At 44.7% G+C, this 25,664-nt stretch overlaps 1 protein-coding gene across 3 annotated transcripts; it reads right to left on the reverse strand.

Annotated features, from left to right (window-relative positions):
• Positions 1-81: 81 nt before the first annotated feature.
• On the reverse strand, positions 82-24,976 carry LOC106582196 (von Willebrand factor D and EGF domain-containing protein). Of its 3 annotated transcripts, none has more exons than XM_045703373.1 (31): positions 24,920-24,976; positions 18,649-18,839; positions 15,495-15,726; positions 14,992-15,057; positions 14,023-14,255; positions 13,494-13,583; positions 13,161-13,308; positions 12,718-12,935; positions 11,672-11,745; positions 11,259-11,532; positions 10,713-10,915; positions 9,494-10,359; positions 9,134-9,270; positions 8,830-8,994; positions 8,433-8,537; positions 6,576-6,690; positions 5,753-6,015; positions 5,102-5,321; positions 4,642-4,776; positions 4,226-4,489; positions 3,541-3,945; positions 3,312-3,407; positions 3,055-3,150; positions 2,711-2,806; positions 2,463-2,558; positions 2,253-2,348; positions 1,986-2,081; positions 1,695-1,790; positions 1,429-1,524; positions 1,211-1,308; positions 82-1,117 (listed from the first exon to the last, which is right to left on the reverse strand). In XM_045703373.1, the coding sequence occupies exons 2-31, from the start codon at positions 18,667-18,669 to the stop codon at positions 1,103-1,105; spliced, it is 5,115 nt and encodes a 1,704-aa protein (XP_045559329.1). In that variant the 5' UTR covers positions 18,670-18,839; positions 24,920-24,976; the 3' UTR covers positions 82-1,102. The 3 variants fall into 3 exon arrangements, with proteins under 3 accessions (XP_045559329.1, XP_014020514.2, XP_014020519.2); XM_014165039.2 differs by lacking the exon at positions 24,920-24,976 and adding an exon at positions 23,711-24,225; XM_014165044.2 differs by lacking the exon at positions 24,920-24,976 and adding an exon at positions 23,711-24,224 and having other exon boundaries at positions 4,226-4,405.
• Between the last annotated feature and the right edge of the window lie 688 nt (positions 24,977-25,664).

Below are 25,664 nucleotides of genomic sequence, written 5' to 3' on the forward strand. Positions count from 1 at the left end.
ATGAATAGTATAACTAAACTGTTACAAAAGTGTTCGTCCATCCCTTACCGTATTGTATTTCAACGTGTTACTTAAAGCAAGTTACACAATAACTTTTTATTTTGTTTCCATATGCGTGATTTACAACAACGCAGTGTAAATGTTAAAATAACAAATGTTTTGACCTATGTACAGTATAATGTACAAAAGTGATCAAGTATATCTGAATTGATACTTACAACAGATCTCGTCAACAGTCACAAAACAATTGCAGACAAGTGGCCCTAAAAATCAAACAAGCTAATAACATTTCCAAGGCAGGTGTGATGTAAAAAGAAGAATATTATTTCTCCATACATATTAAGTATGAAACAACAGTGCACAATAGTTTAGGAAAAAAAAAACACTTTCAGTACCACAATAAACCAGAGGAAAAAACATGGGTCAAATCACTAACAAGGAACAAAACAAATAGAAAAGTGGGTATTAATATCATATAAAGCTAGATTGTTCTTCAATAAACCATCAACTAGTTTTTCATCTGATTCTCTTCTCTTACTCCAACATAATACTGTGTGCAGTAACACTTTTGTATAAAAGCCTAGGATAAGGACTATAAAACACATTTTTATGCATTAAAATACATGAATTAATGTCTATGTTAGATTACATAGTTTGGCTGTGTTTATACAGGCAGCATATTTCTGATCTTTTGCCCAATTACTGTCAAAAGAGCTGATCTGATTGGTCAAAAGATCAATTAGTGGAAAAAGATCAGACTTGGGCTGCCTGTGTAAACGTAGCTTTTGCGACATCAACACGATTGGCATAAACATTTCCGAATGAATATGCAGTGTTTAAGACAGTATTATGCATTGTTTATGAATATGTTATGCATTTCTTATGCAAGAGCTTTAAATCAATGTGCTACCTTGAGCATTGAGGTAGTAACAAAACAGGGACAATTAGATACGTGCAATATATCCAGTCCCCCTGTTCATGTACAAAGATACACACACACACACACATACAGGCACACACACTCCACGATCACATACTGCGTAATAAAGACTCCATTTGCTCTGTGTATTTTGTAAAACTTCTGCATCTTCAGTCATTTACCTTATGCAAGTGGGGCCTACAAAAGAGCAAAGACATTTTACAGTATATAATCTCCCAACAATAAAAAACCCACTGTTAATGAACATCCAAACTGTGACCCAATGCTCACCTTTAACCCACAGGTGACACCAGTGTACCCGTTGCGGCAGTGGCAGAAGTTGGGCAGGACACACCTTCCCCCGTTGAGGCATCTCTGCTTACAGATGGCTGTGCGTCAGGCAGAGGGAGGAAATAGTATAGAACGCAATATAAGTACAGGATAAAAGTATATAGCTATCTATTGAAACTTGGCAGCAGTATATCATATTGAATGTGAGAAGGACTCACCGGACTGACACTGTAGGCCTTCCCATCCTGTGGGACAGTGGCAGGTGTTGGGTCCCACACACTCACCACCGTTCTTACACTTCTGCAGGCACACGGCTAAACACGCACGCACGCACGCACGCACGCACGCACGCACGCACACACACACACACACACACACACACACACACACACACACACACACAGAGTTGCTTAGTATTGTAAAGGCATCTTTACATGGTGACAGGTTCAGGGTAACAGTGGTTGTACATTATGTTGTCACTCACGAATGTTACACCTCTTCCCACTCCACCCAGAGGCACAGGAGCAGGAGTTGGGCCCCACACACTTCCCCTTGTTCATGCACATGGGTTCACATACACCTGAAAGACGCAATGCAACATGCATTTTTGGCTCAATTAACATAACTGCATGAACTTACTAGCTTGCTGCAGGGTTATTACAATTAGGTTCTTCCACGTGCATTTATGTTGATATAGGGCCTATAACTATTTAATACTGCATGCATAGACAGTGATGTGGGGTGTTTGGTTGTGTTGGGTGGCAGTGGCTCTTACTCTTCTGACACCGCTTCCCTGTGTAGCCCCCGGGGCAGGAGCAGACGTTGTTCCTCATACACTGACCTCCGTTCTTACAGGGAGGGCTGCACACAGCTGGAGGGCACGGCGCACAGTGACACAGCTACAGTTATACCTCACTAAACCAAAGTACCACCATGCAATAGACTTCTGTGCAAATTGACATATCACTCACTAATAGGGGACCAGTAGAATGTGTCCTAATCAATTGAGGTTATTGATTGTCAGTGTGACACCTATTCTTACCAATCTGACATTGGGAGCCATAGAAGCCACCGGGACAGGCGCAGATGTTGGGTTTGATACAAGTCCCACCATTCAAACACACTGGATTGCAGACAGCTGGAGGTGAAGACAATGGAATATTGAGCCCATAGCTAAACATACTGTTGTCGAAAAAGAGATATGTTCGTCATGGGCTTCTAAGTAGGAACACGTGGTGTTGATTGGCGTTACCTGAGTTACATGTTGGTCCGTACCAGCCAGACTTGCACTTACACACATCGGGAGAAGTACACTCCCCTCCGTTTTCACAGTGCCTGTTGCACACCACTGAACAGAGACACACGGAGACACAGTTACACACGACAACTCCTAACCCCTATACACACATTCCATTTTTTTTTAGGCAAGCAGACACTGGTTTAGATAATTGTAGGGAAACATGATATACGCCTGAAAGGATGAAATTGATTATCTCTCACTGATTTCACATCTTGGTCCCACGTAACCATAAGGACAGGTGCAGAGATTCCTGACCAGACAGGTTCCTCCATGCTGGCAAGATGGCTCACAGTTAGCTACAAACACAGCAACCAAGGGGTGTACAGAGCATCCAGTAAGAAAAGGAGAATATATACAATATTTACAATGGAGAACATATAGCCTGTACCCGGATCTGTTCGTGCCATCTTGCCAACTCCTATTACATCATTGTCAAGCCACACAATGAGTGACAATGAGTCGGCAAGTTAGCACAAACAGATTTGGGGCCAGGATATAGAGTGCATAGTTAAGAGTTCAAATACGTGTGGGATGATATGTTTACCTTCCTCACATGTTGGTCCGCTGTAGCCCACAGGACAGACACACACATTTGGCCTGCCACACTTCCCTTGGTTCTTGCAGTCCGGTCGGCAGACAGCTGAGAAGGTAGAAGGTTAATAGAATCTACAACTTCTATGTGTAACTGAAAACAACTTATTCTAATTTACAGACATTTTTGCAGAAGTTATTTTGTAACTCTTAAAGAGCCATAAGAATAGAAACTCATCTGTCTCGTCCAACCCTGACTGTTGTTCCCACCTATGTGGCAGTTATATCCGGTATAGCCTTCTTTACAAGTGCAGGTGTTGGGTAGAGAGCATTCCATATTCCTTCCACATGGATACCGGCACACAGCTGGAAAACACCAAACAGTTTCATGGGAACCTACAGTATACGTCCATGTAAGGATTTGAATGTTAAAAACATATGGAAAAAGAACAAAGATCATATGAATGAAAAACAGACTACAAGAGTGCTAACCGCTAACCTTTGCAGGTGAACCCATCTCCAGTGTAACCATATGGGCAGCGGCCACACTTGAAGGAGCCTGAGACCGTGGGCTCACAGGGCACACCGGAGAAGCAGGGCGAGTCCGCACAGGTTACTATGAGAGACGATGACCCCCACCTAAGGTCAGGGGTCAGGTCCACCTTGCTGCTCTGGCCTCGGTTGTGATTGGTGGGGGTGGAGACTCTGGTGATAGTTTGGTCCTGGGGGCTAATAGGTGTCTTTCTCTCCACGGAGGGGACTCTCTTGCTACCCGATGAGGGCCCCTCAGTTCTCCTCCTGTTCTGGGAGGAGGAGGTGGAGGTGGTGCCAGTAATTTCCCTACTGGAGTCTTCTGTCACTTGGGGACGTCCATCTTCTCTGTTGTTGGTAACTGGCCTCTGTCCTGTAAAACACTGGAAGTTAGAGGACAGAGCTTGAAAAGGAACTCAAATGGGATTTGTATAGAGCTAGTATAACTCAAATCACCTCTATCAACTAACCCTGAAGACCTAGCTAAATAATACTGGCATAACAGTTAGCTTTACTAGGAGCCAGCTATTAGCCAGATATAAAACGATGGAATAATCCCATATAAGGCCAGATATTTAATAACATTATAATAAACACCTAATCACATGAACCCCTGTCAATCATCAGCTAAGTGATCAGGTGACCCTTCTCACCTGTTGTGGTGCTTCTACTACAGGTGTGTCCGTTGCCATGGAGCCCAGGTGGACAGGGTCCACAGATGTAGCCTACGGATACGTGTGTGCTCTCGAAGCACTGCACCCCTGGGTAGCATGGTTGTCTGGAGCAGGGGGCCTGGCTTGATGGTTTAACCGTGCCAAAACCCTGGTGACCTCCTGTGGGTACAGCGGGTACAGGCACGGTCACTCTATGAATAGGCTCATAGTCATCACCCTTACCACTGGACGGCTCCGATTTAACTTCAGGAGAGGAGGAGGTAGAATCCAATTATTCACAGTCAATAGAAACATATTGATAAAAGAATGAGGGTTGGGGGTGAGAGGATCGGGGTAGAGAAAGATACAGAAGGAGGGAGAGAAACAGACAGGGAGAGAGGGAGAGTGGGACCCACTGCAACTCTTCCCGTCCCCAGTGTAACCCTCTGGACAGGAGCCACAGGTGAATGAGCCCAGTGTGTTGTTACAGCCCACCCCAGGGAAGCACGGCTCTGCGGCACATTCATCCACATCCTCTCTACAGGTATGACCTGGAACACAAAAACAACATGAATGAAATCTCAGCCTTCCCCACACACACAGGATGTAATCCACTAACAAAACATCAACATCTAAATTCACTGAACCAGATGAGGAAATCTGGCACTGCTTGTATCCAAACACTGAAAGGGTGGTAATAAGGAGTATGGTTCATAGAATGGAGGGTCAAAGCACAGCTTCCTAACGGAATGATTAAAAGTAAGCTCTCAGAGTCATAAAAGCATCTGAGACCCACAAATGAGCTGCAGTATTAGCATGGACAGCATGTACAACGTACAGTGTGTGTTGTAATTCTATTTCTGTCATGTACAGTACCGGTCATTCCGGGGGGACAGATGCAGGAGAAAGAGTTGGGTCCGTCTATACACTTGACCAGACGGCAGGGGTTGGGTTTACAGTCGTCTATGTCCTCCTCACACCTGTCCCCTGTGAAGCCAGCGGGACAGACACACAGGTACTCCCCGCTGCCAGGGGGGAGGTTAATGTTTGTAACACAGGAAGCTCCGTTCAGACAGTCACAGGGCCGCAGAGAGACCTGGACACACACACACACACACACACACACACACACACACACACACACACACACACACACACACACACACACACACACACACACACACACACACACAAGTGGGAAGTGTTAGTAGAGCTTAAGTTTAATTCACAAACAGTTTGAAATGAACATATAAGTATGAGGAAGAATGATTGACAATCCGTGAGTAATTATTGCATTTTAGTTTTGAATGTCTTGCTAACAGACATACCAAAGCAACAGACACAGAAAGACTAGTACAGCGGCAGGCTGGACAATAAGGATTGCAAATCTAGAGCTCCCTCTCGCGGTAGACAGAAAAGCTGACAATCAAGAGCAATCTCTAAAAATCCCCATTCACAAAGAGTCAACAGTCAGTCAAAGTCAGTCAATATCCTTATTCAACAGTGTTCTCCTATTTTGAAACCTACCTGTACAGAGGCAAGCGTCTCAGCACTACAATCGTCTGTGATAGTGAACTGAAAGGTCTGCGTGGAGGAGGAGGCAGCAGTGTCAGTAACCTTCCAGATGAGCAGGCCAGCGGGGGAGAGGGAGGCGTCACTGGGGCCTGACTCCAGAGTGAACAGCACCACAGAGCCTTCTGGATCCTGAGCCTGCAGCTGGTACACAAAGTTCTCCCCCTGGAATGTCTGCAGACGCCCCTGGGCTGACTGAAACACCGGTGGCTCATTCTCTTCCAGGAGCAGAATAGTCATATTTAGTAATAACGTTAATCATTTCATCATTAATGTCCATATCATTATCTGAGGTACAAAATATACAATTATTTTTCCTTTATTTCCACTTGTTTTATTTATATGTTTATCTATCTTTGTAAAATGTTCTGTTCCTAGTTTGAACCAGTTGTATTCATTTCTAATATCTACTCTAATTGATCTGGAGAGATTTGGCCTCATTTTGTATGAACACTCAAATCAAAACTCAGCACAAAGAACACATTGAGCCAACCACAATGACAATACCCAGAGGCCTGAAGGTACTATAATGGCTCTGACCCCAATAACACCTTGTTCTCTATAGCAAGACCAACCGCGAGGTTTTGACATACTGTAAACATATTGCGGAGACCATGCAGCCATGTGTTCTCTGTGACTGCGTGCTGTCGTCAGTAGTGGGTGGCAGCAAATACCTTTCAGTTCGCGTGGTATGAATTTATATAGAGATGCTGTTGTATAATGTAAACAGCAGTTGTAGAGTAAAAGTACGTTATAGGTAAGAGGACATTGTACTTACTCTCAGCGATGGACCATGTGTATTTGGAGGAGTCTGGTCGGCATATCAGGCAAGGGCTGCTGGGATTGAGGTCTCCCTCTCCATAACACACACTGTCAATGTTGCATGTTTTCTCCTGGGGATTGATACACAGTAACAAAATGTGCATGTACACTACCGTTCAAAAGTTTGGGGTCACTTAAAAATGTCCTTGTTTATGACAGAAAAGCACTTTTTTTGTCCATTAAAATAACATCAAATTGATCAGAAACATGTTGTTAATGTTGTAAATGACTATTGTAGCTGGAAACGGCAGATTCTTTATGGAATATCTACATAGGCGTACAGAGGCCCATTATCAGCAACCATCACTCCTGTGTTCCAATGGCACGTTGTGTTAGCTAATCCAAGTTTATCATTTTAAAAGGCTAATTGATCATTAGAAAACCCTTTTGTAATTATGTTAGCACAGCTGAAAACTGTTGTTCTGATTAAAGAAGCAATAAAACTGGCCTTCTTTAGACTAGTTGAGTATCTGGAGCATCAGCATTTGTGGGTTCGATTACAGGCTCAAAACTGCCAGAAACAAAGAACTCCGGGATGCTGGCCTTCTAAGCAGAGTTGCAAAGAAAAAGCCATATCTCAGACTGGCCAATAAAAATAAAAGATTAAGATGAGCAAAAGAACACAGACACTGGACAGAGGAACTCTGCCTAGAAGGCCATCATCCCGGAGTCGCCTCTTCACTGTTGACGTTGAGACTGGTGTTTTGCGGGTACTATTTAATGAAGCTGCCAGTTGAGGACCTGTGAGGCGTCTGTTTCTCAAACTAGACACTCTAATGTACTTGTCCTCTTGCTCAGTTGTGCACCGGGGCCTCCTACTCCTCTTTCTATTCTGGTTAGAGCCATTTTGCGCTGTTCTGTGAAGGGAGTAGTACACAGCGTTGTAGGAGATCTTCAGTTTCTTGGCAGAGAATGCCAAGAGTGTGCAAAGCTGTCATCAAGGCAAAGGGTGGCAACTTGTAGAATCTCAAATATAAAATATATTTTGATTTGTTTAACAATTCTTTGGTTACTACATGATTCCATGTGTTATTTCATAGTTTCATAGTTTCTACAATGTAGAAAAGAGTAAATATTTTTAAAAAAATTGAATGAGTAGGTGTTCTAAAACGTTTGACCGGTTGTGTACATTAAATTACAAACAGAGCATTGGCCACTTTTTGTTTGGGTGAAAAATGTTCTGAGTTCTTCAGAAGAAACTGGTTGGCATGCATAACTAGGAGGAGTGGTGCTCATATAGCACATGGGGATGTGTGAAACGTACTCCTCAGCCTGAAGTGTCTCTACTTGCGCCACATAGCTAGCTTTTTGTGTGACGCCGACTGGTAAGACACTTCAGACTGAGGAGTACGTTTCACAGATCCCCATGTGCTACACTCACAGTTAGTTTTAAGAGGGTCCGGGCCCATGTGCTACACTCACAGTTAGTTTTAAGAGGGTCCGGGCCCATGTGCTACACTCACAGTTAGTTTTAAGAGGGTCCGGGCCCATGTGCTACACTCACAGTTAGTTTTAAGAGGGTCTGGCCCATGTGCTACACTCACAGTTAGCTTTAAGAGGGTCCGGGCCCATGTGCTACACTCACAGTTAGCTTTAAGAGGGTCCGGGCCCATGTGCTGGTTTTCCTGGTGGGAAAGGGGCCTGAAATTTGAGCTAGCCTGAACATCTGTTGAATGTTCCACAACATAATATACAGTATCTGTTGAATCTGTTAAAGTCAGATTCTAATCACTAAACAACACATTCTGATCATGCTATCAGAAACATTGTGATTCCATTAAAACCCAGAGAAAAAACCCCAAGAGAAACCCACCCTGGAGGTACAGAGAACGTCAGCATTGAGCGTGCAGATCTGACAGGCTCCATCGAAAAGGGTCAGGATCTTGGCGTTGCTGTAACTGTAGCCGTCGTTGGACACCTGCCAAGACAACGTTAATGACCTACTTATCAGTGACTACTGGTAATAAATATTTACAGAAGCTCCTACTATAAGTAAGGGTATCTTGTCCAGGTTGCACCATCTTGAAAACATCTGGTAGGTGTGCAAACAAACCATATTACAACACTAGGCCAGAACACTGCCCTGCTGAAAACAGTACTATTTTAGGGCTCTGTTATCCAGCTGTATTTTATGGGTGATTTGCCCATTCCCAAATGAGTCTGGACCCAAAACATTACTGAGATGTGCTGCATAGCGTTGTTCCACTGACTTTGATCTGCCAGCGTGCCAGGGGTCTGTCGGTGGCCGTATCCAGGTCCAGGCCTGCACTGGGTTGTCTGTACTCCAGGGGGAGCTGACACTCCAGACCTGACACATGCAGGAAGGTAGCCAGGGAAAACTGAGGTTCGTCCAGGGTCCACTCACCATCCACAAACTGGACACACGCAGACAGAGACAGGCGGGGACACTTGGGTCAGAAGTACTGTGCTACAGAAAATAATATCACAGGTATGGAGGTGTGTGTGTGTGTCGGTGTGCATGTGTGTGTTTTTGTGTGTGGTGTAGTATGGTACCTTTTCCTTCAAAAATTCACACTTGAGTTCATAGGAGTCTTTGAAGCCTTGTCCAAAGACCTGTACAGTGGAGCAGTCACGCTGTCTGACATCACACAGTCCCTCGTTCTCCAGCTCTGTGATCTCTGGAGTCTGGTCTTCACCATCCCAAACGACACCAGAAACAGACACAAATGACAAGCAAAAAAAGTGTCAGCAGGTTTTTAACAAATCGCTTCACTAGGATTAGCAAATGACTGTGATATGTCTTTCATTTTGATGAACTATGAGCCAAACCCTGGTCTAGTGCTGACTTACAATATGTATGATTGACTTAGAATATAGATGTGTGTTACAGATCCAACCCTCCCCTCTTCTCACCAGAGATAACGCTGCAGTCGTAGGAGCCGAACCCGGGGAAGCACACACACCCCCACTCGGAGCACTGGCCATTCCCATTACATAGATTAGGACACTTGAGGAAGGACAACATCTCCTGGTGCTCTCCCTCTCTCCCCCTCTCCTCCACTAGCCTCCTCTCACACTCGTTCTCAAGCAGAGGCAGAGTGGCGCCCACCCAGGTCTGGTCGTCCTTTAGCTGGAGGTCGCTGACGCACATAGCCACCGCCTGGCTCACTATGGCCCGGCCTAAGAGCCGGCCGCAGCCCAGCGCCACGCTGGAGTTAGCCACCGCCCGCTGGCACTGCACCCTGGCCTGGTGCTGGGTTAGCCCAGACTGGGTGGGCCAGGTGGGGGGAGGGGAGGACTCGGGCCGGGCCGCCAGCTCGTGGTCCTCAGGGAAGAAGTAGGTGAAGTCCTCCAGGTGGGACTGGCTCAGGCTCTGGTACGGCGCGTTGGGGAGGAACTGGTAGGACTGGCGCCTTCCACGGCTCCTCTGGTTGTTGGCTCCATGGCTGGAGCCTGTTAGGGTAGAGCCTCTCTCTACAGGCTGGGCGGCGGTGTCCTCGGCCCGGCCGTGCTGGTTGGAGTTCCATGAGGGGTGGTCGTGGTGGCCTTTGAACAGTTCTACTGAGTTGTATTCGGCGGTGACATCCAGAGTGGGGATGATACTGTGGAGTCTCACGTTGCCGTGGTGAGAACAGGAGGAGTCGGAGCCAGGGATTGGCTGAGACCTGGTTCGCGGGGACGTGGGGTGGGACTCTTCTTCACAGTTACAGTACCTGTGAGGGTTTGGGGCGCTCTGATAGGACGGAACGGTGTCAAACAAGCTGCTACCAGGAGGGAGTCTGCCAGAAGAGAAATAAATACTTATCAAATAGGATCTCTATGGAAATACATTCAACAAATAATAATGTAACATAACCCCAGCTGAAAGAGCTCATGTAAAATGTTCAAAATGATTCATATCCATCGTTTGAAAGAACAGTCTCAGGTCCGGACTTTGTCGTTGCACATGGAATGGGACAAAAGCCCGCCCCTGCTTTGCAGATCTAAAGAAACTGTATAGGCATAGGAATTACAATGAAAGCTGCAATCATTGATAGGCTGGTTAGAACCATCACCACATATCTTCTTCAGATCTGCAAACTCCATAGCATTAGGGGCTAGAGGTTGATTTGAGACTTGGCATCAGACTAACTTCCATTCAGAGATGAAGGCTGCTACGTCTTCGTTGTCCAGCACTGCGCCCCCTGCTGTGTGGAGGTCATTGTGGGTCTGTCCGTCATACGTCCCACACAGGCCCTGGGTTTGGCTCCAGTCTGAGCTGGGGGCCCTCAGGGTCAGACTCATGCCCCAGTCAGACACATCGGCACGCACAAATGCCCCAGACGAAAAGGTCATCTACAGCACAGACAGAAAGGGGATTAGATCCTATTGTATTCTGTTGTATTTCATTTGATTCTGCTCTATTCTATTACAACTAAATGATTTTCTGCTTTCCAATGCGTCGCCATATCATCACAGTCTGTATCATTTCATAATTAGCATAAACAACTGAATACTGACTTTGCACTGTAAGTTTACACTGTGCCTTTCTCAACACCCTATTGGCTAATGACTACTTCCTGTGGGCGTGTGCTTCAACTCAGTGACCTTTTCTTTTTCCTGCCACCACCAACTTATCGGAGGACAACTTCAAAAAAGAAAAAATGTAATGTTACACTTTATTTATTTATTCACTCACTGTGACTTTGCGTCCTTGGTAAGACTCAGTGATGCGGATGCCGCTCTTGCCCACGTCCCTGTTCTTCACAGACAGGTGAGGCCTGGTGTCCCCCAGCTCTCCGTTGCACATGTCGAAGGCTATGACGTCACCGCCGTCTCTTGCCACGAAACCGCACGTGCACGAGGCGTGGTGGACAACGCTCCCGCACTCCCACTGGCGCACCTGGACCTCGAGCGGCTGCCGTGTGCTCTTGTACAGCACAAACGTCCCGATCTGGTAGTTGTCATACTGCCTGGAAGGAAATGCATGAAATACATTACAGTATCAGCTACTCTAATGCGTATTCATGTGATTGTTATCATATTTGCAGGTTAACATTGCCTTGACGGCATCTATCATTATTGCTGACTATAAAGGAGTGACTGAAGTACCTGCCATCAAACGTGATGATGTGAGGATCAGTGAAAGAGTAGCAATATGCAGAGGGAACATCTGTCACTGTGATCTGAAAACACAGAGCAGATATCACATATCAGATATCATTTATTTCATTTTCACATTCAGCTATTTAGATGAGAAAATAAAGTGTATACAGTACATGCTTATATGAGTGAGTTGGCAACTTACAGTTTGTGTATGGGCAGTGTGGCAGTGAGAAAATGTACACTATACAGTATATACAGAAACATAGCATATTCTGCATTGAGTGAGTTAAGTGTAACAACGTAGACCTATCCCAAATCTGTTAACAACCTAGACCGGTCCCAGATCTGTTAACAATCTAGACCTATCCCAGATCTGTTAACAACCTAGACCTATCCCAGATCTGTTAACAACCTAGACCTATCCCAGATCTGTTAACAACCTAGACCGGTCCCAGATCTGTTAACAACCTAGACCGGTCCCAGATCTGTTAACAACCTAGACCTATCCCAGATCTGTTAACAACCTAGACCTATCCCAGATCTGTTAACAACCTAGACCTATCCCAGATCTGTTAACAACCTAGACCTATCCCAGATCTGTTAACAATCTAGACCTATCCCAGATCTGTTAACAACCTAGACTGGTCCCAGATCTGTTAACAACCTAGACCGGTCCCAGATCTGTTAACAACCAAGACCGGTCCCAGATCTGTTAACAATCTAGACCTATCCCAGATCTGTTAACAATCTAGACCTATCCCAGATCTGTTAACAACCTAGACCTATCCCAGATCTGTTAACAACCTAGACTGGTCCCAGATCTGTTAACAACCTAGACCGGTCCCAGATCTGTTAACAACCTAGACCTATCCCAGATCTGTTAACAACCTGTCCCAGATCTGTTTATGCCGTCTTGCAAAGTTTTATGCCAAACAGTGTGACAATGACCATAGGAGTTGGCAAGACAGCACAAACAGATCTGGGACCAGGCTAATAACAACCGCCACTCTCCTCCCAACCCATCACAAGGGTGTTTTTTCCAGTTCCAGTACCTGGACACTCTGTGGTGTGTAGCCGCTCCAGAGGAAGTTGGATGTGACGATGGGGTTGACAGAGATCTGTGTCGTCCTGTCCCCGTCCCTGAGGAAGTCTGTGACCGCGCTGAGGTGAACCAGGGCCTGGCTACACACCCCGTTACGACACCCCAGGCTCTGGGAGAGATCCACCCGGCACGACGACAACACCACGTCTGGACCCAGCAGATCGTCTCCTATGGAGGAACAAATAGATCATTTAATGGTTGTCGTCATTGGCTTTGTTTTTGTCTATTTCGTAGGGATACCGACATGTCAATATGCGTTGTCACTGGAGAATCAAGACGCTATGGAAATAAAACATATTGCCAAAATCAGTTATTAAAAACACAACATGTTGAAGAATCTAACTTTACTGTGGTGATACTGTGAGTATGCCGGATTACTTACGAAGCCTTTACCTTGATTGTTTGTACTCAGGTGTAAGGAGAGAGTACACTGCTCTGTGGTGGAGGAGGCATCGCCAGGGCAGGGGACAGGGATGGTACTCTCCACAGTCAACTCGTAGTCCTTCCCATCCTCAGACACAGTAGTCACCTCTGGTCTCAACTGCAGAGACAAGTCACAAGAGAAATTCTGACTAACCAGTGACTATTTAAAACAAAAAGGAGACACACAAACCCAGACCCAGAGAGAGAGAGACAGACAGGCACGCACACACACACAACTTACACACTTTACACACACTCAAACACCAAATCCTTGAAATAGTGTTCTATTTCTCTTTGACTTACCCTGATCCCGGCAAAGAACTCTTCGCTCTCCTCTGGGGTTCCCTGGATGTCCGGCGAGTCCAGAAAAAAACTGGAGCAACTGCAGTAAATCTGACAGAGGGAAGGACAGCCACAGCCGTTCAAAAGGAAGAGAGAGGCTACAGTTCAGGATGTAGAAAAGCCTTTATAGTTAAAGCCAGGTGATAGAACTTAATACAACAGTAAATAAAAGCAACATTTATGACAAGAGATAAAAGGATGAAATGACAATATACTGTATACTTTGATGGCCGGTGGCAGTCTAGGTTTTCAACACGGCCAGCTCTATTGCTCTATAACCTCACTTGTAAAACAAATTCACTTCAATTTTGAGAGAGAGCTCGGAAGCTAGCATTATTTTTTGCGTTTGACTGTTTTACAAGCGAGGTAGAAGCTACCCGTAACCACAAGTCTCGGATCAAATTACACTACCCTCGATCTTAACCTTAACCATTAGAGAGATGAAAAATACCTGACCCTGCGTCAGTGGTTAGGGGTAACTTCTACCCACCTTGTCTCCCAGTCGGAGGTTGATCCCGTCCAGCTCGATGAAGGCAACGGTTTGGACAGTAGTCTCCTGTTTCAGTTCTTCTTTGATGCCTTGGGGGGAGAGGCGAGACCAGGCAACCACATAGCCTAGGGAGCTGTTCAGGCTATGGCCCTCGAAGCTGCACTTCAGGTAGACAATGCTCCCAGAGAGCTCTGCTACTATCACAGGCACCGCTGGGGAAGGAGGCTGATTGGCTGGAAGGGATAACGGAGTCGTGTTCAGTAGGGTACCCCGAAGCAAAATGTTTAGCAACATATTTTAATGGACAAAATTAGACAAAATGTCTTATTGGACAAAATGGGTAGTTTCACTCAGTTTTCTTCCTACTGAACATGTAACTGGTATTTACATGGATATAGCAGGTAATAATGTATACAGTATTTGGGTGATATGAGATGGTTGTGTATAATAGAAGCTTGGCTGAATGTTTTTGTCCTGTGACCCACCAAGTAATCAAAATCTATATTTCAGGCAAAGATCCAGTCATCAGCCACTGCCTTCCAGCGAGTCCCAACATTTTGGTCTATTTCTGTAACTCTAATCAGGGAAAGGGGCCAAACATAACAAACCAAAACAGTAGATACCAATAAACGGTAGGTGCCTTCTATTCATAGTATCCCTTCCAACTTGATAACTTCTCGTGTGAATAAAAGTGAATTACACCATCCACCGATGTCCTCAGCCCCCCTGCTCCTTCGCCCTAAAACCGGCAGAGGGATAATTCACAACCTCGCCGAGAGATGTCGTCATGGAGACAGGGCAAGGGAGGCAGGACACATGCTTAGCTCATTAAGAGGACCTGTGAGGGGCCTGTTGCTGCATTCCACACCGCATGGCAATTCTGACGTGGATTGTTGTGGTGTCTGACTTTAACAAGGGCCTCCTATAGAGCCAGACAACACACTGTCAGGAGGCAGAGAGCTCACTCACCTTTACACGCTCCATCAACCTCCACCTCGTCAGGACCACACACCACCGCCGCAGAGTCTGACATCTCTACATGGTGAAAGATAGCAGGACAATTAACAATGGTGGTCTTAACAGTTAACACCACAGACGTCTGAGTCACAAGCACATACAGTAAATAACAGTTTAATGAGTTACATGTAGTTAGTGCAGTTGATACGCTATGAAAGTGATGCAGCACTATATCGTACTGTACTTCCGGGGTCAGCCCTTATCTTTTGAATGGACTTGACAATTATAATCATCAAATTCATGAAAACACGTTCGTTTATACAATTATATTTGTGTTTGTGGATGAATTGCCTTTTATGACATTTTGGCGCTGAAGACCATAGCGCTCCATTTTTGCCCATTGAAGAAAGAAAAAACGACAAGGCTACTTCCTGGAAAATGCAGCCTCACTTTCATAGCGTATGGAGCTCCTCATTGCCTCCACCTAAACAGACTATTGTAAACAGCTGCTGTACCCTGTGCGCAGTAGCCCATGCAACCCTGGGTGGGCTGGAGCAGGTAGACGTAGAAGTCTCCACAGTTGCGCACGGTGACAGGGATGCGGAACAGGCAGCAGTCCTTACTGCTGCTGAGGAAGAACTGCCAGGTGGCACAGGCCGTCAGCTGCGTCACCTCCAGGGGCCGCGGAAGGCTCTCGCCCTCCCCCAGAGACAGCCAGACTGGGGCCTGGGTCCCACAGTGGTTCACCTGGTGGACACAGATGAAGACAATAGAGAACAGAATAAGACTACTTTAGCCTGGTTCTAGATCTGTTTGCACTGTCTTGCAAACTTCTAGCCACTCATTGTGATAATAAGTAAGACAGCACAAATATGCCTGGGACCAGGCTAGTTTATACTGGGTGGTAATAATACAACCACATGGGTAATGATTGGCAGGGCGACACTTTGCAGGCAACAACTGCAATATGACACATGATAATGCCCTGGGAAGAAGAGGAAGTGACACCTCTGATGGATCCTTCAGTCTGCAGCACAGCAGGCAGCCCAGGGAAAATGAGGAACATCTTTCTCGCGCTCTGTCTAACCATGTCTCTCTCTAACCCTGTCTCCCACTCTTTTTCTCTTGTCTCTCCTGTGTCTCTAATATCCCTCTCCTGTCTCTCGCTCTCTTTGGTCCTGTGCTTAATGCTGATACCATCCCAGTCTCCTTGGAACAAAGAGCCTATGTTCACTTCAAAGTGCAAGACTAGCACTCATGTTACCACTGCAATGACTTGGCTACTCACTGAAAAGTACTCAAGTGCAAGAAGAGCTTAAGAAAATTAAGAGAATATTTACTAAATAAACTAAAGTAAAAAATGTAATTAAATTAACATAATAAAATAACAATAACGAGGCTATATACAGGGGGTACCGGTAGTGAGTCAATGTGTGGGGGTACAGGTTAGTCAAGGTAATTTGTACATGTAGGTAGGGCTAAAGTGACTGCGCATGACCAATAAACTGTGAGTACCAGCAGTGTAAATACGGGGGGGTTGTTGATGTAAATTGTCTGGGTGGCCATTTGGTTAATTGTTCAGCAGTCTTATGGCTTGGGGTTGAAGCTGTTAAGGAGCCTTTTGGACCTAGACATGGCTCTACGGTACCGATGATGGTGTTGATGTGAGCCATGACCAGCCTTTCAAAGCACTTCATGGTTACTGACGTGAGGGCTACGGGCGGTATTCATTTAGGCAGGTTACCTTCGCTTTATTGGGCACAGGGACTATGGTGGTCTGCTTGAAACATGTAGGTATTACAGTCTCGTTCAGGGAGAGGTTGAAAATGTCAGTGAAGACACTTGCTAGTTGGTCAGCGCATGCTCTGAGTACACGTCCTGGTAATCCGTCTGGCCCTTCGGCCTTGTGAATGTTGACCTGTTTAAAGGTCTTGCTCACATCGGCTACGGAGAGCGTGATCACACAGTTGTCCGGAACAGCTGGTGCTCTCATGCATGCTTCAGTGTTGCTTGCCTCGAAGCGAGCATAAAAGGCATTTAGCTCATCTGGTAGATTCGCGTCACTGGGCATGTCGCAGCTGGGTTTCCCTTTGTAGTCCATAATAGTTTGCAAGCCCTGCCACATCCGACAAGCATCAGAGCCGGTGTAGTAGGATTCAATTTTAGTCCTGTATCAACGCGTTGCCCGTTTGATGGTTCGTCTGAGGGCATAGCAGGATTAGTGTCCCGCTCCTTGAAAGTGGCAGCTCTAGCCTTTAGCTCAGTGTGGATGTTGCCTGTAATCCCTGGTTTCTGGTTGGGATATGTACGTACGGTCACTGTGGGGATGACGTCGTCGATGCACTTATTGATGAAGCCGGTGATTGAGGTGGTATACTCCTCAATGCCATTGGATGAATCCCGTAACATATTCTAGTCTGTGCTAGCAAAACAGTCCTGTAGCGTAGCATCCGGGTCATCTGACCAGTTCCGTATTGAGCGAGTCACTGGTACTTCTTGCTTTAGTTTTTGTTGGTAAGCAGGAATCAGGAGGATAGAATTATGGTCAGATTTGCCAAATGGAGGGCGAGGGAGAGTTTTGTATGCGTCTCTGTTTGTGGAGTAAAGGTGGCCTAGAGTTTTTTCCCCTCTGGTCGCACATGTGACATGCTGGTAGAAATGAGGTAAAACGGATTTAAGTTTGCCTGCATTAAATTCCCCGGCCACTAGGAGCGCCACTTCTGGATGAGCATTTTCTTTTTTGCTTATAGCCTTATACAGCTCGTTGATTGCGGTCTTAGTGCCAGCATCGGTTTGTGCTGGTAAATAGACGGCTACGAAAAAATGTATATTAACCGTGTCGTCGTTAAGCCACGACTCGGTGAAACATAAGATATTACAGTTTTTATGTCCCGTTGGTAAGATGGTCTCGAACGGAGATCATCCAGTATATTTTCCAGTTATTGCACGTTGGCCAATAGAACGGATGGTAGAGGCGGGTTACCCACTCGCCGAATTCTAACAAGGCACCCCGATCTCTGCCCCCTGTATTTCCATATTTTCTTCACGCGAATGACAGGATTTGGGCCTGGTCTCGGAGAAGCAGTATATCCTTCACGTCGGTATCATTAAATAAAACATCTTCATCCAGTTCGAGGTGAGTAATCGCTGTTCTGATATCCAGCAGCAATATAATGTACAAAGTTACAAACAATGCAAAAAAAAAATAAAAAATAGCACAGTTGGTTAGGAGCCCGTAAAACGTCAGCCATCCCCTCCGGCGCCATTGTAAGATCTTATATCATGGGGACAATATTTTTCTGTACTGTTCTGACTGAGGCACGGCATTTGCTATGAAAGACCACCTAAACTAGGGGTGTCAAACTAATTTTTCTCTGGGGGCCACATTCGTTCTTCAACGGAGAGCCGGAGGGCGGCACTAACATTAAAAAAAAATATTTCCTCCGTGTCAAAAGAAACTTAAAATAGTCCTCTATCCATCGTTTTTGGAATTTTCAATGCTGCCTGACTGTCTATCTTTCATTTCGGGGATTATTAGCGAGCTGGACACAGTCAAGAAACGGGTGTTAGCGACACGTAGGGGGATGGGGTGACCTCCATACATTGTAATATGCTTTGAGACCTAGAGAGAAAAAGTACTATAAAATAAAATATATCATCTGTATTTACCTCCACACATTGTGTGGGCATGCTGGCGGGCTTGTCAAAGATCTGGAACTGGTACCAGCCTGGTATGAGGGAATGGTCACAGATGAAGTCCTGGAGGGCTGACTGCTGCAGGCTGCGGGAGCTGAAACTGGTGCTGCGGTATGGGTTCTGGAGCAGAGAGTGACCCCCCGGAGCACATTCTGGTGGCAGCACTGAGGATAGACACAAGCAGCCAAACATTTAGCACGAACATGAGTGAATAAGGTGCTGCTGTGTTTTCCCCTCAAAGCATGGACACACGCACGCATATGCACACAATTTGATTTGAAGTTACCGATCCCAAGTTACCCCCCCAACACACACAATCAACTGAGTTAGCAATGAAACACTGTCAATACTATGTTGCAACCATGTAATAACTAGGCCTAGCCTGGTCATAGCAATTGTAAAATAGGAGTTATGGGATTATGAGACAAATTAATGTTGAAAATATGTTGATCTTGGTGATCTTGTTTGTACTTTTGTGCATAAAAACAACATTTATTTGGAGAAATTAAACTCTTAAACAAAACAACAATTTTCTGGAGTTGGAACGTCTAGGAGTTGTGACTAGAGGGAGTACAACTACGACCGGGAGTTACTTTTCGCAGCAGGTTTCGAGAGCATTTTAGCTAAACCTAACCTTTTTCTAACCATAACCTAAGTCTCCTAACCAGCCACATTAATTATCCTAACCTGCTGCGTAAATTATCCTAACCTGCTACGAAAAAGTCACTTCCGGTCATAGCTGTACTCCCACTAGTCAGAACCAAGTAAAAAATGGTGACATAGAGTGACACTGACATTCTAGGTGCATCAATTAACAATTACTTGACTAAATAACAAAGTACTGCACTTCCAAAAAATATTGTGTTAAAATATTTCAAATAACTGTTTATAACTATGGAGGATCATAACCCTTTCCAGAGTAACGCCTTCACACCTGACTCAACACAAGGTACGCATTTTATGTTCAATTACTATTCCAACCTCTCAAAACTGTCTGTTAGCTTTTCAGCTCTCTAACTATCTATGCTTTATGCTTTATTCTAAAGTTAGCATGAAATTATCATTTTGGATGACAGAAATTAACAAGGCAAAGGCATAATGACTTTACAAGTGCATTTATTCATAATATACTGTACAAAATATTTTGTGAATCAAAGAATGATCATCTGGTTCCCTTTCAGGAAATAGCTTGCTGGCAGGACGGGTAACTTTGGTCATAGATCACAGCACAAACCCTACGGTTGTAACAGCCCATTTCCAGCAGCCGCCTAATCATCCCAATCTCCTTCATCACCATCTTCATCATCACCATCAACCCCTTCTTTCTCATCCTCAAACCCATCAACATGCTATCTATGGCACATTGTTGTCTACCAAAGATCAGCCCCCGCGGCCACCACCAGTGCCACAAACCTGGGCAGTATACCCCCGCACCAGGGTACATCCGTGTTGCTGCACCAGCACCTGCAACCAACATTACCATGGCACCTATTGACACAACACTGAACACTGGCAATTCAGCTGTCCCATTGGAGGAGGCTACAGGAAGCGCTGTGATGGATGCTACTAAAAAGAAAGAGGAGGAAGCAGAGCAGGGAAGAGGGGAGACAACAAAGAAGACGGCCATCATTGGAGAGGTTGGTGACAGTAGTGATGGTGTGAACAGTGAAAAGATAGGTGAAAAGAGGGATGGTGAAAGGAGTGTAGGTTAGAGTAACCCTAGTCCTGTGAAGTGTGCTGTGAAGGAGCTGGTCCAATGTGCAAGGAGCGGTGCTGCAGATGGAGGTGGGGACAGAACAGGTTCAGACATTTCCTCATCCAGGAAGCAGAAAGGTAGCGTTAAGGGGGTTAAGTTAGGGGCGGGGCCTACCACAAAGGCTCCCAAACCTCCAAGGAGCCGTCTGGGTCATCTGATGATGCAGTCTGTTCAGGTCTTCCACAAACTTCGGGTAAAAGCCCAGATATCCAATAAGTCCAACCAGTCCATTTTGATGGACCTGGATCTGCTAGACTTTGTGACGATTCATGTTACTGTAGCAAACAGTAACTCCTCAGTGGTGTAAGTAAGAATACGAGATGATGTAAATACTATTGGGGCATCCCAAGCTGAACATCCTTCGTCTGCAAAACCAACTCTTTGACAACCCAATAACACTTGACAACCTATCAGAGAAGTCTGCTAGCTCCACCACCAAGTCTGTCTCCCCATCCTGTCAGAGTAGGCAACCAACTTCAGCACGGGGAACAATATACTCCCAACCCTTCGCACCACCCAAAACTACACCCTGTACAAAGCCCCCAACCCTCACCCAAGGAGAACGTACCGTGGTTCTCGCCATCAGTTTCCCTCGTTACCCAACACGTGCCATCACCCAACCCCTCCTGGGCAGTACGGGAGGTTACCCCCGCCTGATTCCCTCTACTTCCCCTGCCCGTGGCAGGCCTCGGTGCCCATCTCTCTGTGGCAGAGGGAGGAGAGGGAGGACAGGAAGAGGAAGACCCAGCAGCAGAGAGAAAGGGTGTCCCGGATCACCAAACAGGGCTGGACCACAATGTGTTCATCAACAGGGACCAGTACACTCTGGAGAAATACCTGAGTAGTCCCACAGTAACCATGCTGAAGGTCACCATGAGCGCCTGGAAAAAACTCATGGAGATCTGGAATAAAAGAATGGCAATTTTTTGGTTTGCACATGTGTATCTTTTCGTAAACCTTAGTGATGCACGGGGTATACTACAAAATATGGTGAAGATGGTTCACGTCTATGTTTTCTACATTGACTGTCACTGTACTGCATGCAAGTCACGGGCAGTCGTGTTTCACTAATTCATTGATTTACAGGGAAGTGTTATTGTCAAATCCACTATGCAGAGTGAGGAGATCCACTTTGGATGTGATTGTCTTCTACTTCCCCTACATCTATGTTGTAATTTAATGTATCCAATGACAGTCCCAGCTGGGAGCAGTCAGAGTGGAAGTGTCTAGTATGAAAGGATCCGTTAACAAACATGGCCTCTCCAATAATGATCAGGAACTAAGTCGTAGCCAAAGCTAACAGCCTTATTTATTTATAGGCTTCCAAGTCAAGTAGAGACACTTCAGCTCTGGCAGGATGTGACTGCTAATGTCCATATGCTCTGTTTTAATATATGCCTTTACATGAGAGGTATCATAAAAGGGGGAAGGAATATGAGGTACTTCCTATTCAATGGCATGTGGTAAAAAACTGCTGTGGTGATGAGAATTTTTCTTACGATAAGCATGTATAAAGCAGCTTCAAAGACAGTCTGACTTCTCAGTTTAGGGTGAAATGTGAAATTGAAACAGGAGGGAAAGTATTTATTTGGAGCATACCCAAGCAAGACCCTTGGGTGTTGGACAGAATCTAAATGAAAGACATCCTCTCGAAACTTTGCTGAGAGGGAAAGTAGGCCTACTGCAAATACTGCTGTTCTAAAGCAGGAATGTTTGGTAGTTGCCACAGTAACACCAGCTGTGTTCACCTGAGTAACAATTCTGACACCACAGTCAGGTAATGGTGGAGCGACATTGTAAAAACATTCTAAAATGTGCTAGTGATGCTCTTGATTTTATGTAGGTGTGTCCTTTATAATGTATCTGGCATAAGAGCAGAGGATAAAAATGAACTTTCAGTACAATTACCAACAACACTTATTTCAACAAGATCATGGTATGTGTGTCGTTTGAACGTCTTTTAGTAGCATAACCGCAAAACAAAAAATTATGAAACAATCAGAAATTGCTTCACAAGGAAAAAGTGTACATAGGTCATACTAGCATCAAAAATGCTATTAGTTGCAAGCCTAACAAAAATATGGTCATGATTTCTGAAATATTTCATATCAAACTAATTTGATTGTCTTCAATATACAGGACCCCATTCAAATATGGGCCTAGATTCTGCTGTTCTTGCAAACATTTCCACAGAGGCCTACACCTCTGGAGGTTTTATCCAGCCATCTACTCCATTGATTGATTATGTCTACACTCCACACCCTCAGCCCTTTCCGATGATGCCTATTGGACCAGCCTGGCCCTCACAGCCATACCACTGTGTTCAAACCATGGTGGGTGCTGCTATACCTCCCGTGTCTGTGGTTGATCCCAGCATCCCCTGCAAAAAGAGACCCTAACAGTTTCGCTCAGAAATATAGGCGACTGATGACGGTGATGGGCAAGACTGGAACCAAAATTGACGACACCTCTTACACAAACTATCAGAGATAGGACGGTTATGTGGTGAATCTTCCAAGTCAGGCAATTGAGGCCCAAACAGAAAAGGTGGGTACCTCTGACAGAGACTTACATATGCTAATGGTTAATGAAGAGCAGAACAGCATGAGGGAAAATAAATACGAAGACAAAATGAATAGAGAGTAAGAGAGAAAACTCTAAAAGTGAGAGCTGTGGGACTTAAACATGAGATGAGGTAGAGTATTCGCAGCCAAGTGAAAAGTCATAGCCCAACTAACTGTGACATAGTGAGGACAGGAGCTTTCAGAGCTACCCTATCCACCGTTCACTCAGGGAACTCTCACAGTCAATGTCCTGAGATACCCTTCATCTCCATATCTCTGTCAGAGTGGGAGGCCCTCATGGACACGTGTCTCTTCCCACCGTGGCCACAGGGTTCAAAGGCGTGTGTGGTTGGAAAAGAAACAGACAGGCTTGGCCCCTTCTGTCTCCAATGACAGGTCAATAGACTGCCATAGTGAATAGAGAGAACAGGTACAAACATCTGTAATAAATGGCTGGCTGTAATAAATGATATATTTTCAGCATTAAAAACGGTATTGTCACCTTTTTCTTCCACAGCTATGCTACATGTATCCTCCAGTTCATAAGGTAGGCCTACTGTGTTCATAATATTCATCGTAAAACAGGTCCGTTGAAAGAATAAGCTTGAAACCCCATCGGTTGGCTACAGGTAATTTTCGCACTTCATTTTACGGTCTACATACAATTTAGTCCCAATTTGGCATGATCAATTAATTACATCGGCATATCACTTACCTGTTTGACAAAACGCTGTGTTGGGGAGTAAAATGATAAGGAAATACAAAAGTTCCAAAACTATTTTAAGTTTCATCGTTCACGAGCCAATGTGAAGCCTTCCAAAATGACCACTGACCGACCACGGTTTTACAAAGGTCCTTGGCTCCTCAAACGGTTTGCTCAGTTCAGCTGCCGTCGGTTTTCCAGTAGCCTAAGTAGGGATAGGCAGAAATAAGCGACAATCAAAGACACAACCGAGTCAAAGAAAGCCCGTTTCGAAGAGGTTCACAAGAGCTGATAAAAGCACTTCCCCCGGCACACCGGACTGCGGCGCGTGACCACAAACTCCACCAGGAATAGCAGCATCATATTAGGAGGAGCGTCCACCAACCTTATCTCCACCGAATCTACAGCCGCGACTGTTTGGACAAGCGATAACAGGATTAAAGTCGGGGTCTATTCAGCTGCATCAACAGGAAAGTCATCATGATTGTGGTCATTCATTCACTGAGAACCGATGCAGCTTTCGATTTTGAGCAAATGTAAAAATGGTAGGCCTAAATTAATGAAATAAAAGTAGAATTGATGCTTTTTTTGTTGTTGAAAATAATGGACTGTTATTACAATGTTTGTTCTAGGTATAGTGTTATTAGTCATGATTGATTTTTCCTCTGGACTGTAATTACAACTCAACAAACTGAACTCTACCCAAAACACATAATTTCGTCACCGTTGTTGCTGCTGAGTGGATGACATTGTTGTACACTATCATATTTACAAATGCATAATAAACAAAAACAACTATGGAAATGAATATTAGCACTAAAATGTATGACAATACCATTAGTTGACTGAACCTGACCGAGCTCATTATTCTGCAGTATATAATAATTAGACATTCCATACGCCCATGTAGGACCAGAACAGTAAGGTTAAACTGAATTTACCATAGGCAAAGATGTGTACAGCCTAGGATTTTTTTTACACCCCTAGTCATCCCAAAAATGTGTTGTTTTCTCTCTAACTATCCAGCGACCATCTAAGCGATAATGATGTCCATCCACTATGCAGTCATGGGATGTTTAGTCACTTCTCCAATCCACCAAACCAGATGGTCATACTGTATCTTTCAGGAAAATGACTCGGCCAAAGAGTGAGATTTTGGATAGGCCAGATATCACTTAGGCCAATATAGCTCACTCTAAACGGTATATTGTGCAACCATACCTTACTGCATTCCAAGATCTCTTTCAGTGTTTGGATTTGATCCGACAATGATCGCTCAGTTTGAATTGTTTATACACAGATGTAGGATCTTAATTTGAGCCAGTTTGCTACAGCAGGAAAATATTTATGCAGCAACATGTGGATTGTAATATGGAAATGTTTTGTAGGGGCTGATATATTTCTTTGTTATGGCAAATGAAGTCTGAAATGTTAAAAGTGGAAATTACTAATGTTAGAAGATTTTTTAAACCTCACATACACTACATGTTTGATTTTCCTGACGTATTCAGAAATTCTCAACAACAATAGTGATCAAATTAAGATCCTACATTGTGAAAAATGGGAAATGCTATTCATTGCTGAGCCCCAGTTTAACCTATGATATAAAGGCAAATATGTTCAGTGATGTGTGTGAGACATAAAAAGGAGTCAGATCACCAGAAACCAGCTGTTGAATTGTGTTTATAAAGACTGAAATTTGACCATAGCTGTGGATATCATTCAATAACACATTGAAATCCCACACTGACATTTGTTTGAGAACTGTTGAAATTACATAACACAGAATTACGCTATAAAGACAGGACTGATATCTTAATGGGGAAGATTTTCAGTAGGCTCAAAGAGCTCTTGAAAAACAGACAAACCAATCAGATGGGTGATAATTCTTTCTGAAAGTCATAGAATGGTTTTCACATGATGACCTTTATACTCTGCTGGAGAAAGATTCCCTAACCATCTTGTC

Source organism: Salmo salar, chromosome ssa02, assembly GCF_905237065.1.
Source record: "Salmo salar chromosome ssa02, Ssal_v3.1, whole genome shotgun sequence".
In the NCBI taxonomy this organism is placed as follows: domain Eukaryota; kingdom Metazoa; phylum Chordata; class Actinopteri; order Salmoniformes; family Salmonidae; genus Salmo; species Salmo salar.